Genomic DNA, 19417 nt, shown 5'->3' on the forward strand with positions numbered 1-19417 from the left:
AATCCGAGGGCTCCCTTGGACAAAAGTAAAGACACCAACCAGAGTAAATTGAAGCAAATCAGCAGCCTGTAGGCTTACCCTTTATTGAACTGTTGCAACAGGGTGCTCCCCTCACTTGCAGGTGAGAGGAAAGACCCAGAAAGATGGTGTGCAAGGCCGTATAAAAACTTTTAAAATTCCCACCCTGTAGGTCAAGCCCACCCCCAGAAACATCATGCATACATTACAGAAAGGAGGGGTTGAGGGAGGAGTTGGTGGTAACCTGAGTATCTTGTCACCTGGCTGGTTCCTCCTTTCCCCCTCCCCATGAGTCACTTCCAGGAGACAAAGGGGAGTTGGCAGTTTCCTGCCCCCAGAGGGAAGATCTGATCATTGTCCTTTGTTTCAGTCCATGCTGAATCCACTCCCATATGCAAGTTCTTTGTGATCTTGATTGTCTTCTATCTGGGATCATCAGGGTTGGCATAGCAACTGGGCAGGGCTCCTGTGGATGTGCTGGGATGGTGAAGGGATTATGGCTGACCAGAACCAAGCCACCCCCTTTTGATAGTCCTTGTCATATGGAGTAAAATAAAAATGGAACAGTGCAAATCCGATGTATGGTTGATTTTTCTATGAATTTATAACAGAAGTGTGGCGTATGTAGTGTGAGTGTGTGTGAAGTTTGTACAAACAGAATGATTGGGGTGGGGGGGTTCCTGCTACAGGTCACAATCATCAATGCCATGATTTAAAGCATACTTTAATAATCATGGAGAATCCTGGGAACTGCAGTTTGCTGAAGGTGCTAGGAATTGTTTCTTTGTGAAGCCAGCAGACCATTTAATGATATTCTCATTATGACTTTAATTTCTTACATAGTATTTTATTGCAATTTTGAATTCAAAAATTCTAATACAAGACAAGAAATAAAGGGATAAAAGTACAATTAAAAACCTGTAGGAATTTTTAATGCAATGCTAGAGACCGCCTAAAGGAAGCTTATGGCTTGCACTATAGGATGTGGGTGGCACTGTGGGTTAAACCACAGAGCCTAGGACTTGCTGATCAGAAGGTTGGCAGTTCGAATCCCCGTGACGGGGTGAGCTCCCGCTGTCCAGTCCCTGCTCCTGCCAACCTAGCAGTTCGAAAGCACGTCAAAGTGCAAGTAGATAAATAGGTACCGCTCCGGCGGGAAGGTAAACGGCGTTTCTGTGCGCTGCTCTGGTTCGCCAGAAGCGGCTTAGTCATGCTGGCCACATGACCCAGAAGCTGTACACCAGCTCCCAATAAAGCGAGATGAGCGCGCAATCCCAGAGTTGGCCACGACTGGACCTGGTCAGGGGTCCCTTTACCTTTTACTTCTGAGTAGACATGGTTAGGCTTGCACACTGCAAGCATGCTCAGTGGGCGAGGAACTGAACCCCTGTGGGCAATGGAAACCCAGAGGCGGGGAATGGAATGGGATATCTTGGAACAACGGGTGCGGTATAAATAATAAAATTATTATTAATATTCTTAGATGCCTGACACCCTAAGCAGGAGCTGTCCACGCATGGCCACATTTGGTCTCCATTATAATCACATCTCTGGGTGTGTTTTAATAATAAGCCCTCTAAAATCAAACCTGTGGAGATCTGGAACCCAATTAGGAGGCTGGTGTTAGTTTCATTGTTTATTTCATGAGTAGTTCACAGGCTGTCTCTCCCACACAGAAATCCCTCAAGGTGTTTCTCACCTTCCCATGCAGAGAGAGAGAGAGAGAGAAAACACTGGCAAACATTGTGACAGAAAACTTCTGATAAGATCCAAGTGAAGCAATTTGTGAACACTTTCCAGAAAGTCATTTTCATGTGCCTCCTGCCGCAGTCTTTTTTTTTAAACAAGCACTCCATAAATTAAGCAATTTTGCTTCAGGCTGCAATCTGATACACATTCGCCTTGGAGTAAGCTCCATTGAACTGAGTAAGACTTACATCTCTGTAAACCTGCCCTGTAAATTGTAGATCTGTGCGCCATAACTGTTTGAAAGCACAACACCAACAATATATGGATGGCTGTTTATCCATCTGCTCTCACCATGGACAAAGACGTGAAATTTACTGCAGGGCGGCACTGTGAAGATCTACACCGTCCATTTAAAGCACATGGCTTTCCCAACAGAATCGTGGGAAATGTAGTTCCCCACCACCACGGAGCTACAATTCCCTGCACCTTTAACAAGCTACAAGGGATGCGGGTGGCGCTGTGGGTTAAACCACAGGGCCTAGGACTTGCCGATCAGAAGGTCGGCGGTTCGAATCCCCACGACGGGGTGAGCTCCCGTTGCTCGGTCCCTGCTCCTGCCAACCTAGCAGTTCAAAAGCAAGTCAAAGTGCAAGTAGATAAATAGGTACCGCTCCGGCGGGAAGGTGAACAGCGTTTCCGTGTGCTGCTCTGGTTTGCCAGAAGCGGCTTAGTCATGCTGGCCACATGACCCGGAAGCTGTCTGCGGACAAACGCCGGCCCCCTTGGCCTATAGAGTGAGATGAGTGCGCAACCCCAGAGTCGGTCACGACTGGACCTAATTGTCAGGTGTCCCTTTACCTTAACAAGCTACAGTTTGAGGGATTATTTGGGGGAAGTGATGTGCTCTAAATGTGCGTCGGTTGTGCTTTAAATGGGTGGCGTGGCTCTGTCCAGTATGTAACGTGGCCTTGCCCAACCAGGTGCCTCCCCCGATGTTTGAACTACGACTCCCACCGGCACCAGCCGGCAGAATCAAAACATCTGGAAGTCCACCAAGAACAGGAAAGACTAACCCAGAGGGGATTTTTGGAAAGCTGCCCTAAATTGTCCTCAAAGGGAACACACAAAGCTTGCTTCACACCAAGTCAGCTGGCCAATCTAGTGCTATCTTTAAAGGGGCAGCTCTTTTACTGCTTGAAAGGTGTACAATTTTGCAAGGTATGGTTGAAAATTATTTCCCAGCCTATTTTATTTTTTACATAAATTGCAAACCGCTTTAATTATTGTAGTAGAAAAGCGGGATGCAGATAATAAACTAACTAAACTATTACTTTGATACAAAATACTATTTTATTCTTTTAAAAAAAATGCTCCAAGGCTTATTGTTCCACCCAAGACACTTCTTTAAGGGGTGACACTGGAGGTGGGGGCCTGAACCCGGGGCTGCCTGCGTACATTTCATACACGAGTTAAACTTTAATTAAAAATTCTACACTGCACCCTTGCTACCCAAAGGACGAGGGCTGCAATCCTACAACTACTTAAGGGGAGTAATGGTCAGTGGCTGTGGTGGGGCGGAAGGGAGCCCAACAGGAGGTGGCGCCAGAGCCAACGAGAGACTCACAGAGTTGGACTAGGTGGAGCCAACTAATTCTGCTTTTGTCCCCACCCTCCCGCTGAGTTCTACAAGGGCAGAAATGGACTGAGGGCCACGAGGGACGCTCCTCTGAGCTATCTGTAAGATGGCAGTCGGCAGGCAACAGAGGCTGGTCCACTAGGGGAAATGGGGGTGGGGTCAATGCTCCACCAAGCTCAGCCGGTCCTCAGCAACACCCACCTGCATACACAGTGTTCTCCTTGCAGAGCAGGGAGAATAAGGGGAAACTACAACTAGACTGGCTCTGCCTTTCGTCGTCTCTCCGCCTCCCAGCCTTCTGCCCTGCCAGACCCAATAAGCAGCTGCCCTAATGAATCGGCCGCCCACTGCTACGTACACCCACAGAGGTGAGCCCCACCTGCGAGGCTCAAAGCCCAAGTTACCAAAACTTTGCAGCAGAGACATAAACCGACGTCAAGTTACTAAAACACACAGAAACTATATAGGACTAGTTGCATGTCGCAAGTTGTCCATGACCAGTTAACGCAGAGAAAACTGTCACCGTATTCCTCGTGCCCCATCCATTCCGAATATAGAGAAATCATTGATGGGGGTGGAGGATGCAATTGCAACACGTTCTTCATAGCCCAAAGAGGTATATTCCCTCTGCGCATCCCCAGATGTCCACCAACCAACATTTATTGGCACAGCAGCAACCTAACCATATACAGAGGTGGATGTCTAGCAACCGAAAAGCTCTGGTGTTAATTATCGCTGCAGTTCCCATGCTGGGCATCAGGGTACGCTAGTGAGCAGGGGCAGGACTCGCAAGCGATTCGCTGCAGAGGTTTTCCCTCTTTCCGATCGGCCTCCACGAGACGGCAACAAATGCTGCCCATCCGGAGACTAAGTGCGATTGCTCAAATAACCTCCGATACAGCGGCACAGTCAAATTCCCTCAGAGGAGTGTGCCTGTTGTGACTCTGCTTGAGTAGACTGGCCTGGGATTTTTCTCTTTCCAAGAAAGAGGCATGTCCAGTCCCAAAAAGTCAGGAGCGGATCCTGAGCGGGCGGGGATTCTTACACCTAAACAAACTACGCTAAGACTGCAGTCTGCTCTTGTATCTTAGTCCGGGAGGCCGGAGGGGACGCGCGCCTCAGCTCTCGGACGGCTGAGAGACGTAGGACGAGGGTTTCTCCCCCTTGTGCTTCCTCACGATGTGCTTGATCACATGCGCCCGCTGGCTGAAGCTCTTGCGGCAGACCAGGCAGGTGTACGGCTTCTCTCCCGTGTGCATCCTCTGGTGCACTTGGAGGCCCGACGAGTGCCGGAAGCTCTTCCCGCAGTCGGAGCACTGGTACGGCTTCTCCTCGGTGTGGATGACTTCGTGGGTGAGCAAGCTGGTCTTCTGGTTGAAGCTCTTCCCGCAGTAGGAACACTTGTAGGGCTTCTCCCCCGTGTGGATCCTTTGGTGCCGGTTGACGCTCGACTGCGTGGCGAAGACCTTACCGCACACGGGGCAGGGGCTCATCCGCTTCCCCTTGTACAGCTTCGCCGGGGTCTTGATGAAGCAAAGGTCGCCGCCCGGAACGATCACCGACTCGATCGTCCCCACGGACACGTCCTTCCCCAGATCGATCTCGGGTTCGTTCTGGTGCTCGGGGACGTTCTCCTCCTTCTCGGGGCCCGGCGCGTCCGAGGGCTGCGGCTGGATCTCCTTCCCTTGCTCGTTCAGCAGCCGCCAGCTCATCACGCTGCCCGTCTGCCGGAGGTTCTTCTTGCACGACAAGCACTTGTAGACCTTCTCCCCCGTGGGATCCACCTGGTACGGGGCGATGCCCCATTTTGGCTTGAAGCTCTCCCCGCACTCGGAGCACTGGTAGGACTTCTCTTCGGTGTGGACGGCCTCGTGAGCCATCAGGTTGGTCCTGCGGTTGAAGCCCTTCCCGCAGTCGAGACACCTGTAGGGCTTCTCTCCCGAGTGGATTATCAGGTGTCGGTTGAGGCTCGATTTACGAGTGAACGCTCTCTCGCAAACGGGGCACACGTGTCTGCCCATGCCCTCCTGCAAGCTCTGGGGCCCCGTGATCTTCCAGACTTGGATTTCGTTTGCCATGTGTCCCTCTGCTCCGCCCAGATCGCCAAAGCTCCCTTCTTCCATCTCACATTCTTCCTCTTCCATATCGGACTCCGATTCTTCGGCGGACACATGCCGCGCTTCCTTTCCGCTTTCATCCAACAATATTTCACGTCCTGGAGCAGAAGAGAACAGCGTTTTATTGCGGCAGTCCACCTCAGAACGGAACACCGTGCAAGCCGGTACAAACGTCTATAAAGGTGCAGAAACTGCAATAGAATTTAGTACATGGAAATGAATTGCGTATAAAGCGGAATTCAACGTAGAATTAAATTGCTTGCGCAGCACCATGCTCCCCCGTCTCCTGCCCTGTAAACCCCCTACACCTGTTCTAGTCAGAGGGCCTTCTCGGTAGTGGCGCCCACCCTCCCATCAGATGTCAGAGAAATAAACAACTATCTGACTTTTAGAAAACATCTGAACGCAGCCCTGTTTAGGGAGGTTTTTAGTGTCTGATGTTTTATCGCTTTAAAAAATATATTATTATCATTAATTCTGTTGGGAGCTGCCCAGAGTGGCTGGGGTAGAAATAATAAATTATTACTCTTATTATAGGGGTTCCCCCAGCCCTCCAGAGTAGATTTGGAGTGGGGGCAGAAGGTGGGAAAGTCCCGTTGCTTCCACTTGTGCAATACCCTAAGTGAATCCCACCTGATGTATAACACCTTCCAAGATAACAAAGCTTTGCTTATTGAACACCACTAAAACAACACGGTGGTCTGTAGCAAAGGAGGGGGCTTTGGGACCGCCTCTCCTGGTCTGCCCCGCAGAGGACCTTAAGTCCATGAATAATCATAGTTTAGAGGTCCCAGGCCCTAAGGAAGTCAGACTATCCTCCACCAGGGCCAGGGCCTTCTCAGTGATGGCTCCGACCTGGGGGAATGCTCTTTCCCATGAGACCAGGGCCCTGCAGGATTTAACTTCCTTCCGCAGGGCCTGTAAGACAGAACTATTCAGCCTGGCTTTCAACTTGAACTTAGCCTGATCTTTTATTCCCCTTCCTTCCTTCCCTCCCCCTCCCCTTACCCGCCCTGGGATCCCACAGCTAATTCTCCCCTGGTCTCCTCGCTGGCCCAAATAGGACTAATTTAGCCAGCTAGCCCTGGTGATCATCTAATGTTTATTGGATGGATTTCCCCCCTAAATTGATTTTTGAATTCAGAATGTATTGTTATTCACGATTTATACTGTATTTTATACTGTTTTTTGTTGCATCCATTAAGTGTTTTGAATTTGTTGTCGGCCACCCTGAGCCCGGTTTTCTGAACCGGGAAGGGCAGGGTATCAATAAAAATTCATAAATTCATATAATTTATTTATTATTTCATATCATTTAGGACTTTAAACACTAATATTTCCATTGTGTGTTATGTCCTTCCGACAGCCGTGAGCAAAAATAATGCAGAGAGGACTGCCCATGCTCAGGGGATTTCTGCAGGGATACCATGAACCCAAGTCACAATGGTTACATTCTCCTGCCACTGTCAGAGATGGGAAATGCCTTTGGATACCAACTTTGTTATCCCTTGAGGCTCAGGTGGTCTCAGTGGCCCAGAGTGCCTTCCATCAGCTTCAGCTGGTGGCCAAGCTATGCCCCTATCTCGACAAGGATAGCCTAACTACCATTGTCTATGCTCTGGTAACTTCAAGATTAGATTACTGCAATGCGTTATACGTAGGGCTGCCTCTGATGACAGTTTGGAAACTTCAGGTAGTGCAGAATTCAGCGGCCAGGTTGCTCACTGGAGCAAGGCGGTTTGAGCATATTATACCGATCCTGATCCGATTGCTCTGGCTACCGATTAGTTTCTGGGCCCAATTATTATTTTTTCTTTTGATAACATTTTATTAATTTTCCAAAAGTAACAACAAAAATAAAAATAGCAACAATAATGCAGAAAGAGAAAGAAAACATCATAAACAAATTTTCAAACCATACTTTTTGCTTGACTTCCCTCCACTCCCCCTCCTGGTTCCATTGTTTAGTATTCGTTCACGGACATCCTTTAAACCTTATATTCTTAATAATCCAATTTTAAACCTAAAACAATTTTAAACTTGTTACAAGTGACTTTTAGAACTTAGACTAATGTAAAAATCTATACACAATGCTTAAAAGATATGCATTAAACATTTGCCCCTTTTTAGAAAATTCAAAGTCCTCTTTCTTTTCTTGGGGTTCAAGTTAACTGATTTGTCCTGCATAGTTCAAGAGATTATTTTGCCAATCTTCCTTCATCTTCTCTGGCAGAGGAGTCTTCCTTGTGTAGAAGCTGGCTGGTCTTGGCCTGGCGTCCACTCTTAAGTACAGGAACAAAGTATTTCGTTCAATAAGTCCATCAAAAGCTGTACATCTCAATAGCGTAACTTCAATTTTTTTTAACAACAATAATTTTCCACATTCCTTTCCAATCTTTATATGTCTTTTCCCAGGCCTTTTTAATTTTACATTGCCACCAACTTTTCTCCTTTTTACCCTCCCTTCCTGCTTCCTCCCTAACACAGTCAAAGCCTCCCAGATCATTTCACACAGGGTGTCATTTTTATCTGTCAAAGCCTCCCATTTCCGGGCCCAATTCAAAGTGCTGGCTTTGGCTTATAAAGCCTTAAATGGCTCAGGACCGCAATGTCTCTTTCCATATGAACCTTCCCAGACCCTGAGATCATCCTCTGAGGACCTTCTTTCTGTGCCTCCTCCATGAGAGGTCCAGAGGGTGGGAAGGCAAGAACAGGGCCTTCTCTACAGTGGCTCCCTGTCTGTGGAATGCTCTCCCCAGGGAAGTTCGCCTGGCTCCTTCATTACACCTTTAGGTGCTGTCAAAAATGTTCTTTTAACCAGGCCTTTGGTTGACCTGATGACATCCTATACTCTTAAAATGTGCCTCTTTTTTGGGGGGGGGTATTATTGGGTTGTTGTTTTTATTTTGAATATATATATTGTGGTTTTTATTCAATACAACAACAGATGTAAACCACAGAGGAGGAGTGCTGTTGCCTTTGGGTGCTGCTTGTGGGCTCCCCTGGTTGACCAGTGGGAGATCAGGATCCTGAACAGAGTGGGGCTCAAAGGACCTGTTGATGGCATTTTACCATTGTACTGCTGAGAGTGTATTAACTTATGGTCTCTGTGTGTGGTTTGGGAGCTGCACTGTCAGGGGAAAAACAATGATGTCCAGGGTTGTAAAGACTGTGGGGAGAATAACTGGGTGCACTCTTCCCACCTTGGATCAAATCTATGATTCCAGGTGCCATAAGAAAGCTGCAGAGATAGCGCAGGACAGTGCACACCCTGGAAATTATTTCTTTCAGCTTCTGCCTTCTGGAAGAAGGTGCAGGGTTATAAAGACTAGGTCTAGCCGCCTGAGAAACAGTTTCTACTCAAATGCGATGTTGGTTTTAAACGCATTGTAAGGAGTCTGTACGGGACACGGGTGGCGCTGTGGGTTAAACCACAGAGCCTAAGGCTTGCCGATCAGAAGGTCAGCGGTTCGAATCCCCGCAACGGGGTGAGCTCCCGTTGCTCGGTCCCTGCTCCTGCCAACCTAGCAGTTCAAAAGCACGTCAAAGTGCAAGTAGATAAATAGGTACCGCTCCAGCGGGAAGGTAAACGGCGTTTCCGTGCGCTGCACTGCTCTGGTTCGCCAGAAGCAGCTTAGTCATGCTAGCCACATGACCCGGAAGCTGTACGGCGGCTCCCTCGGCCAATAAAGCGAGATGAGCCGCAACCCCAGAGTCGGTCACAACTGGACCTAATGGTCAGGGGTCCCTTTACCTTTATGGAGTCTGTAGGGGAGTATATTGTATTTAAAAATGGGGTATCAGAGTTTTTAGGGGGGTAACCAGGTTGGGATAGCTGGGATAGCAGGCTTGTTGGGTTTTGAATGTCTTATGTAGATTTTTTCAATTTCGTTGTTCTGTATGGGACAATGACAATAAAGATTATCGCATCGTATCGTATCTGGCCTGACGCAGCAGCCAGGCTCTTTTCAACCAAAGCTGTCTTCGGAAAGCACAGAATTTAAGAGGCAAGAAAGCCTTACCTGGCGAGCTGGGGCTGTCGTCGACCTCTTCCTTCACCTCGGTCTCCATCAAAGCCTGGTCTCCATCCGACAGGCCCACAACCACTTCATCGTACGTGTCCAGATCCTAAAACAGCCAAATGTGACCCCCGTTATTAAGACACAACAGCAGGCTGTCCAATTCAAACTCTGGCCTATGCCCCCCGCAGACCACGACTGTCGTACTGAGAGCCAGGTGCCACCAGAACAGGACCTGGCAGACCAGGGTTCAAATCTCCACTTCGCCATGGAAGCTCACTGGGTGACCTCAGGCCAGTCGCTGCCTCTAGGCCTAACCTACCTCACAGTCTTGTTGTGGGGATGAAATAAGGAGGGGAAGATGCCATGTCCAGCACCTTGCGCTCCTTGGAGAAGGTGGTGGGATATAAATGGAGAAGAAACAAACCCCTCCACAGTCCGAGGCAGGGGTGAGCAACTCCCCTCGTAGCCTCCGCTCCTCTCTCCCTCCATGATGTGTTCTTGAACTCTGATCATGTCTGGATTAGAGAGGGGTATGTGAGTTTGCGCAGAAACTAGCCCACCGTCCTATATAAAAATAAATTTGGAATCCATTGTTCCTCTCACTTCTGCCTCTGGAGCGTGGCCCTCAGAAGGGAATGCCCCCCTCAAGAAGGAAAAGACAGCCCACCCCCTAGGTTCGCGTAGAAGCACAGCTGTCAACTTTCCCCTTTTCTTGCGAGGAATCCTATTCGGAATAAGGGAATTTCCCTTAAAAAAAGGAAAACGTTGGCAGCTATGGGTAGAAGTCTTGACCAACCGTTTCAGTCAAGAATGAGATGTGGTTTTGTGGATCCTGTCTCAGAATTGGGAGCCTGAACAAATCAAAAGAGAGACTGGCCGTGCTCACTTTTTGTCTAAACTAAAAAAGGCCCAAATGCTGCCGCTCTCTTCAGATATTGTTGTTCCCTCGACCCTGCCTGCCTGCCAACATCTAGCAGGCCAGGATTATGACAAGAGAAAAAACTTCTCTCTATCCACTTTCCTCTCACAACACACCATTGTTTTTTCCCCTCCCAGTAAGAATGAATGGGTGTTTTGTGAGCAATGGAGAGCAGCTCTACACAAAGACTTCCCTAAAAGTATCATGGGAAGTGTAGTTGCCCCACATCCCCACACAGCTACAATTCCCAGCACCCTCAAAAGCCAACAATCCCCAGGATTATTTGGGGAGAAGCCGGGTGCTTTTAAATGTGAGCTGGATGCGTTTCGATTTTATTGTGTGGATCTGACCAGAAAGGGAGAGAGACTGAGCAACTGATGACTGAGTTCTCAAACCTTCATCCTAAGGTCCCAGGGCAGATCACAACAATTTAAAACCGAGTACAGCGTAACTGTTGAGAGAGTCTTGAAAGACACTGGTCTTGAAAGCCCTACACTGGCTCCCAGTACGTTTCCGAGCCCAATTCAAAGTGTTGGTGCTCATCTTTAAAGCCCTAAACGGCCTCGGCCCAGTATACCTGAAGGAGCGTCTCCACCCCCATCATTCTGCCCGGACGCTGAGGTCCAGCGCCGAAGGCCTTCTGGCAGTTCCCTCACTGCGAGAAGCCAAGTTACAGGGAACCAGGCAGAGGGCCTTCTCGGTAGTGGCGCCGGCCTGTGGAACGCCCTCCCACCAGATGTCAAGGAGAACAACTACCAGACTTTTAGAAGACATCTGAAGGCAGCCCTGTTTAAAGGTAAAGGGACCCCTGACCATTAGGTCAAGTCGTGACCGACTCTGGGGTTGCGGCGCTCATCTCGCTTTATTGGCCGAGGGACAGCTTCCGGGTAATGTGCAGCACACGGAAACGCTGTTTACCTTCCCGCCGGAGCGGTACCTATTTATCTACTTGCACTTTGGGTGTGCTTTTGAACTGCTAGGTTGGCAGGAGCAGAGACCGAGCAACGGGAGCTCACCCCATCACAGGGATTCGAACCGCCAACCTTCTGATTGGCAAGTCCTAGGCTCTGTGGTTTAACCCGCAGCACCACCCGCGTCCCTAGCCCTGTTTAATAGATTATTGTATTTTAATATTCTGTTGGAAGCCGCCCAGAGTGGCTGGGGAAACCCAGTCAGATGGGTGGGGTATAAATAATATGTTGTTGTTGTTGTTATTGAGACCCGGATTCGAATCCCCACTCACTGGGTGACCTTGTGTCCTTGCCCATGTGGGTCCAGGCTCCCTGCTCCTTGTACCCACGCCGCCACCCTCTCATATTCCCCCAAGGAAGTTTTCCCATCCCCCCCTCACCTGCCCTTCCCACCTGCTCCCTACCTCTTGAGGCCTCAGCAGGAAGGCTTCTGCCAGGTCCACCGCCTGGTCGCAGGTCTCGGGGCGACCATCCCTCACCCAGCTCTGGATCTCCGGCGGCAGGACGGCCAGGAACTGCTCCAAGACCACCAGCTCCAAGATCTGCTCCTTGGTGTGCCTCTTCGGCTTCAGCCAGCCGTAGCACAGCTCCTGGAGCCGGTCGCAGGCTGTGCGAGGCCCCTCGGCCTCCCAGTAGCGGAAACCCCGGAAACGCTGGCGCTTGGCCTCCGTGTCAATGTTGCCTCCGCTCGGGACATCGCCCTTCCCGTTTGGGTCTCCTGGTTTCAGGGTCCTGGAGATCTTCCAGTCTCCGTCTCGGAAGGCCGGGACGCGCTTCGCCCTCCCCTTCCCGGCAGGCTCCCGGCGGACGTCCGGGATAACCGGAGGGGTCTCATCCCCCGACGGCCGAGCGGCATCCCAGGTGGAATGAGAGGGTTCATCTCCCGGAGGGCAGCCCTGCCACTGAGTATCCCAGGAGTGCAGAGGCCTTTCCTCTGGCTCCACCTTGATCTCCTGGGGCTCCAGGTGAGGTGGGCTGTGGTGAGGAAGACCCTCTTCAAACACCTCCGTCTTGAAATCTTCCGACCCTGCGGCAAGCGCCTCTTTCATTGTCGTCCCTGGGCAGCTTAGCGGCCTCACGTACCAAGCTTGATGAGGCCTGGGTGAGAAAGGGCGAGACGGGATTCAAGGCTAAGTGTGACGTGATAAAACATAAAATAAAATTTATAGGGGGGGTTATTGTTTTGATTTTGATTACAGCGGCACCTTGGTACTCAAACGCCTTGGGACCCAAACACAGCAAACCTGGAAGTAAGTGTTCCGGTTTGCAAACTTTTTTCGGAAGCTGAACATGCTCCGTTTTGAGTGTTATGCTTCTGATCTGAGTGTTACACTTCCGTTTTGAGTGTTATGCTAACGTCTGTCTGTTTTTGCTATGCTGTCATACTTCGGGTTGAAGCATTTTCGGGTTGCGCTCCGTGGCGACCCGGAAGTAACGCGCAGATGCTCAAAATGATGTCACGCACAGGGGTCGCGTTCACTTCAGGATGTGAACAGGGCTCCGGAACGGATCCCGTTCACATCCAGAGGTACCACTGTATATTTTTCGGTTTTGCAGTTTTAATTTTTGTGATTGTGTGGAACCCAGTTCAGCTACTGATTGAATGACTGTGTAACTGCAGTACATTGTTCATTGCTTTCGTTTTATGGAACAATGGTCTCATTAGATAGTAAAATTCATGTTAAATTGCTGTTTTAGGGGTTGTTTTTAAAAGATTAATCCATTTTGCATTACTTTCTATGGGAAAGCGCACCTTGGTTTTGGAACCAACTTCTGGAACAGATTGAGAACCAAAGTACCACTGTATATATTTTGTGGTTTTATACTTTGATTTTGTTCTGTGAACCACCCTGAGACCTCTGGGTATAGGGCGATATAGAAGTTCAATTAATAATAATTTTTAAAAATTATTCTTTTATTATTTTTAAGGCACATGGCTTAGACAGGGCACAGTAAGCTGCGTTATCCAGAGCCAGACCATTACCCCACCTAGCTCTGTGCCGCCTGCTCTGGCTGGCAGCAGCTCAGACAGGTGCTTCTTCATTACATTCATTATTCAATAAATTATCTTTCCACGGATATATAATTTTATGTTATTACTCCAAAAAAAGTGGTGTTATGAGCCATCATTGCCAAAACAAGATGACACCTGATTGGATCTCTAAACACTCCTTTTTCTGGTTATTTGGCTATAACGTTTGATAGAATACAGATAACTGAACAAACTTTGTGGCATTACATTCTTCATTAAATTATATTTCCATTGGTATATAATTTTCTGCAGTGTTTTTTTCCCCTGAAAAAAAGTTTAGGGGTACAGTGGTGCCCCGCAAGACGAATGCCTCGCAAGACGAAAAACTCGCTAGACGAAAGGGTTTTCCGTTTTTTGAGCCGTTCCGCAAGACGAATTTCCCTATGGGCTTGCTTCGCAAGACGAAACGTCTTGCGAGTTCTTGCGAGTTTGTTTCCTTTTTCTTAAAGCTGCTAAGCCGTTAATAGCCGCTAAGCCGCTAAGAGCCGCTAATAGCCGCGCTTCGCAAGACGAAGAGACTCGCAGAACGGATTAATTTCGTCTTGCGAGGCACCACTGTACTCTCATTTTGGCTGAAGAAAATTATAGTTCAAATTGGGAAAAATAAATACAGTAAATGGAGAAAAGTACAAAGATTCACAAAATGTTTAGGGGTATGCGTACCCCTGCGTCCCCCCAGAAAAAAGCACTGATTTAATGGTATTACTCCCCCCAAAAAGTGGTGTTATGAGCCATCAAACCTTGAAAATAGACTTTCCCCAAAAGGTTTCAACAATTTTGGCCACTAGTGTAAAAACAGTACTGTAGATGATAAAAACGGAAATGTCATTTTTTCCTTACCTGCAAAGTTGATGATAGTCCCCTTCAATAATCACAAAAGGTGACTGCTGTTCAAGTGTCCTGTAGCCCTCTTCCAGAATCCCTCTAGCTGACTCCCTTCTTACACCACTGACACCTGGTTCAGACTCAGCGGATCTTTTCCGTTGTTTTAAAATTTGTCTAAAGTGAGACATAGCACTATCATTGAAAGTGTTGGTGGCATGACTGACAGCAGCGGCATCGGGGTGATATTTTTCAACAAAGCTTTGCAGTTCAGCCCATTTCGCACACATTTCTTCGATCAGGGCAGTAGGAACGTTTTCTCTTCTCTTCTCTTCCTCCTCCTCCTCAGACAATTCCTCAGTTGCCGCCTGTTGCTGCTCCATCAGAATGTTCTGGAGTTCTTCGGTGGTGAGCTCCGTCTTGTGGTCCTCCACTAACTCCTCAACATCCTCTCTGCTCACTTCCAAGCCCAGGGACTTTCCCAGAGACACAATATCCTCAACAACAGCAGCATCTTCTTCGACATCCTCAAATACACCTTCAGGAACGGCTGCCGGCCACAATTCCTTCCATGCCAACTTCAATGTTCTCTGAGACACATCGCCCCAAGCTTTGTCTATGAGATGTAAGCAATGTAGGATATTGAAACGGTTCTTCCAGAACTCTCTGAGGGTTAGCTCAGGGTCCGAGGTCACCTCAGAGCACATTTGGAACACTGCTTTGGTGTAAAGCTTCTTAAAATTAGACATGACCTGCTGGTCCATGGGCTGGATGAGGGGAGTCGTGTTGGGGGGCAAAAACTTGACACTGATAAAACCAAACTCTTCCCTCAACTCGTCCGCCAATCCTGGAGGGTGGGCTGGAGCGTTATCCATAACAAGCAGGCACTTCAGTGGAAGATTTTGGTCCTGGAGGTATTTTTTCACGCTTGGCCCAAACACTTCGTGAACCCACTCAACGAAAAACCGCCTGGTCAGCCAAGCTCTGCTGTTTGCCCTCCACATCACAGGCAATTCGCTTTTGATGACATTGTTTTTCTTAAATACCCTGGGGTTCTCCGAAAGGTAGACCAGCAAAGGCTTCAACTTGAAATCTCCACTTGCGTTCGCACATAATAAAAGGGTCAGCCTGTCTTTCATGGGCTTGTGTCCTGGCAATGATTTCTCCTCCTCTGTTATGTAGGTCCTCTTGGGCATTTTCTTCCAAAAGAGGCCTGTCTCGTCACAGTTGAACACTTGTTGGGGAAGGAATCCCTCAGCCGCTACGTAATCTTGAAATTCCAAAACAAATTGGTCGGCGTCTTCTCTGTTGGCAATGGCAACTTCACCATGTCTCGCCGCAATGTGTATCCCACTTCTCCTCTTAAAATTATCAAACCACCCTCTGCTTGCCTTGAAAATCTCACCCTCGCTCGCTCCAGGGATGTTTCTGACAAGGTCCGCATGCAAACGTAAAGCTTTTTCACAAATCATGCTCTCAGAAATGCTGTCACCGGCCAGCTGTTTTTCAGTTATCCATATGAAAAGCAATTTTTCCACTTCCTCAATGGTCTGCGTTCTTTGTTTTGTCAGTGTTTTAACGCCTCTTGCAACGTTGGCTCCTTTAATGGCTTTTTTATTTTTTAAGATGGTACAAATTGTCGATTTGGCTATACCAAACTGCCTTGCCAGGTCACGTACGCGGGCACCACTTTCATGTTTGGAAATAATTTCCTTCTTCACCTCTATGGTTGTTCTGTTAATGGTTCTCTTCGCTTTGCAGCTGTTATCCATTTCTCACAGCAAAGGGGTGATTGGCAGAGGGATCCTGAGATGAGATGAGCAGAGATTTGATTGCACACAGTCACAAAAACAAATCGGTTGCAAGAGAGTCACCAAATAAGCCCAAATATCACCTCCGTGCTCAGGACTCAACAGCCGGCAGCTAGGCCTCAGGATCTTGCACTCAGCAGTAGCCGCGCGGCATGTTCGACTTCTGAGGCGTGTTCGAAAACCGAAGCGTTTACTTCCGGGTTTACGGCGTTTGTAAACGGAGACGTTCGAAAACCGAGGTACCACTGTATACCGCTCAATTGTGAAAAAAACCAAACAAACAAACCCTCACACCTTCGTCCTAAGGTCCCAGGGCGGGTCACAACAATTAAAAACCCAGTGAGGTGTAACGGTTAAGAGTGTTGGGACTAGGACCTGGGAGACCTGGGTTCGAATCCCCACTCAGCCATGTGACCTTGGGCCAGTCCTCATCTCTTAGCCTAACCCACCTCACAGGGTTGTTGAGAGGATGGAATGGGCAAGAAGAGAACCAGGCAAACCAACTTGAGACCCTTTGAAAATAAAGGTGGCCATCAATGTAATAATAATAATAATTTAAAAACCCAACTTTAAAAGCAAAATGAGCCAGTGGAAGTTCCACAAACGTGCCTAAGGCCAAAATAGACCCTTTAGTCTTCAAAGGGCTCCATACAAAACTCACCGCTGTCGTGCGGCAGTGCGAGTCTTACAGACCCTCCAAGCGTCCATATTTTCCAGGGACAGCCCTGGATTTGCAGAAGCTGCCCCCCATTTCTGATTTGATCCCACTTTTCATTGGGACGCCCCTATTTTCAATGTTGGAGAGTAACGGAGTTTTGCGACCTACCCCCCCCCCCAGGAGATCAGTAACTATATACAACCTTTAGAAGACAATTGAAGGCAGCCCAGCACATGGAAGTTTTAAAATGTTTTTTTATGTATGTTGGAAGCCGCCCAGTGTGGCTGGGGAAACCCATAAATCATAAAATGATGATGATGATGATGATGGAGGAGTATTTCCATTGGAGAAATGTTGGGAGGGGATGAGCGTTGGGGGTTTGTTCCTGCGCCAGATTAACCCTGCATTCACCGCATCGCGGCTCTTTCAAGTTGTGTCCCCGGCCATCTCCGACCGCCCTTTCCGCCTCTGCTTTGCGCCTGAGCCGAGCTGGAGAGGCGAGGGCGCCCCATTGCACCGCCCCGACCCGGGGACCCCATTTCCAGCCTCGCCCCCCCTTCCCAGCCCCGCCAGAGCCCTCCTCCGACCCCCCTGCTCCCCTTCCGGAGACCCTCACCTGGGAGACCACCGGCGATCGGGCTTGGGAAAGCGCTGCTTCTCCGGCGGAGGCAGCCCCCTGCGTTGGGAAATTCAAAATCCACTTTCTCGAGGAAGAGGTGGAGCCTCGCCGGCCGTGCGAGCAGAAAGGAAATGGCTCTCCAGCCGCCGCCGCCACCCCGCCCACCCACCCTCGCCTGCTGGAAGCGCACCCAAAGAACCCTGGGAACTGTAGTTTGCAGAGGGTGCCGGGAACTGTAGCTCCGCCAGAGGGAGAACTACAGTTCCCGGGATTCCATTTGCGGGGAAGGGGGAGAGCCATGCGCTTTGGACGCCTGCGCTGCTGCGCGCAGCTGCGCGCTCTGAACTTAACTCGTGTCTGGCCAAGAGTTGGATGGAGAGGGGGAGGAAGATGCTATGGGCCGGGTCAGATCGCTGGTGGGAGAAGGATCGAGTCTGAAGGGATCCCACCGGGTCATCTAATCCGACCCCCTGCAATGCAGGAATCCGTCGTCCAACGTGGGGCTGGAACGCGCAGCCCTTTGCATCAGAGCCGACTTCTTCTTTTAATTTATTTATTTGGTTTTTTGGATTAAAGTTTTACAGTCACATAACCAACATGCAGCATAAAAACAAGATTCCAAGGAATCTCTTGGACTTCCCTCCTCCCCTCCTTGGGTCCTATTGTCTATCATTTCCTCCTGCATCTTTTATGATAATCCAAATCTTTTAACCTCTCCGTTGTATCCAAAATTCATCATTGAACTACAAGCGATATTCCAATCCTACTAACGAGTTTAACTTTTTACATTGGTCTTTTAAGGCAAGTTATAAATTTCCCCCATCCCTTATTAAAATTTTCGGTCAAATCTTCTTTATTAAGTTTTGCATTGCAAATTCACATTCGAACTGTCAACATCAACACCATCATTTAGGATTCCCTGAATCCTTGTTATTTTCTCTATTTTTCTTAAGTAATCCATAATTTTTTGTACATTCCAAGCGTTACTCAAATCCTGCCAAAGTTTTTAGTTGTTTACAATGTTTTCTTAAATACATTTTTTTATTTATTTTCCCACTCCTTAAAGTTCTTCTCTTCCTGGTTTCTGATTTTTCCCTGTCAATTTCAGCATAGTCCATCATCTAGTCTCTCCCCCCCCAGCCCCCCCGCAATAAAATATTTGAGGGCCCCGGGGCCCCCAAAACTATACCCTCCAACATTTCTCTGAGGAGAATAGGGACATCATAGTCTATTATTATTATTATTATTATTATTATTATTATTAACCCCCTGCCCATCTAACTGGGTTGCCCCAGTCACCCTGGGCAGCTGTATAAAAACATAATAAAACATTAAACATTAAAAAGCTTCCCTATTCAGGGCTGCCTTTAGATGGCTTCCAAAGCTTGTCTAGTTATCCTTGGCATAACTCCATACTCTCCAACATTTCCCTGAATAGGGACGTCCGAAGAAAAAGTGGGACTTCATCTTCCGTGGAGTACAAAAACCATGCTCCCCCCCCCCCCCCATATTTTACAGCACCTTTTGCTGGAGTGCTGGTGAAACTGTGGTTGTGGTGTTTTTTTTAATTTGCATTTTATTTCTTTGTTAACATTCTTATATTACATCGGTAAACGTTGTCATATTACATTACAGGACTTACTATAATATAATCTCCAACATGTATCCATAAATTATATACAAATTTTATATAACTAGGAAGAAAATGAAACAAAAAAGAAAGAACAAAGAGAAGAAACAAAAACAATTTCCTCCCCAAAGTCATATACATACCAACACACTAGACTTCCTGTCCTTCCCGTTGTATATTCCTTTTTTTACAAATGAATGTACTCTTATTATTATATACAGTGGTACCTCGGGTTAAGTACTTAATTCGTTCCGGAGGTCTGTTCTTAACCTGAAACTGTTCTTAACCTGAAGCACCACTTTAGCTAATGGGGCCTCCTGCTGCCGCCACACGATTTCTGTTCTCATCCTGAAGCAAAGTTCTTAACCCGAGGTACTATTTCTGGGTTAGCGGAGTCTGTCACCTGAAGCGTCTGTAACCCGAGGTACCACTGTATTTCTTTACATATTATCTAATACATTCCTATATCAATA

At 48.1% G+C, this 19417-nt stretch overlaps 2 protein-coding genes across 3 annotated transcripts in view; both read right to left on the reverse strand.

Moving 5' to 3' along the window:
• LOC114592205 (uncharacterized) overlaps nucleotides 1-1545 on the reverse strand; it is a 15191-nt gene extending 13646 nt beyond the window's left edge. Inside the window, exon 1 of the mRNA XM_077921262.1 lies at nucleotides 1-1545. This exon is cut by the window's left edge and continues 47 nt beyond it. The gene's annotated coding sequence lies outside the window, so the exon portion shown is untranslated.
• Nucleotides 1546-1641: 96 nt separating this feature from the next.
• LOC114592144 (uncharacterized) lies at nucleotides 1642-17473 on the reverse strand. 2 transcript variants are annotated; one of them, XM_028720041.2, is made up of 5 exons: nucleotides 17312-17473; nucleotides 14245-16032; nucleotides 11777-12470; nucleotides 9483-9588; nucleotides 1642-5558 (listed from the first exon to the last, which is right to left on the reverse strand). In XM_028720041.2, the coding sequence occupies exons 2-5, from the start codon at nucleotides 15996-15998 to the stop codon at nucleotides 4462-4464; spliced, it is 3651 nt and encodes a 1216-aa protein (XP_028575874.2). In that variant the 5' UTR covers nucleotides 15999-16032; nucleotides 17312-17473; the 3' UTR covers nucleotides 1642-4461. The 2 variants fall into 2 exon arrangements, with proteins under 2 accessions (XP_028575874.2, XP_028575876.2); XM_028720043.2 differs by lacking the exon at nucleotides 14245-16032 and having other exon boundaries at nucleotides 17312-17470.
• Between the last annotated feature and the right edge of the window lie 1944 nt (nucleotides 17474-19417).

The sequence above is a fragment of the Podarcis muralis genome, chromosome 2, assembly GCF_964188315.1.
Source record: "Podarcis muralis chromosome 2, rPodMur119.hap1.1, whole genome shotgun sequence".
In the NCBI taxonomy this organism is placed as follows: domain Eukaryota; kingdom Metazoa; phylum Chordata; class Lepidosauria; order Squamata; family Lacertidae; genus Podarcis; species Podarcis muralis.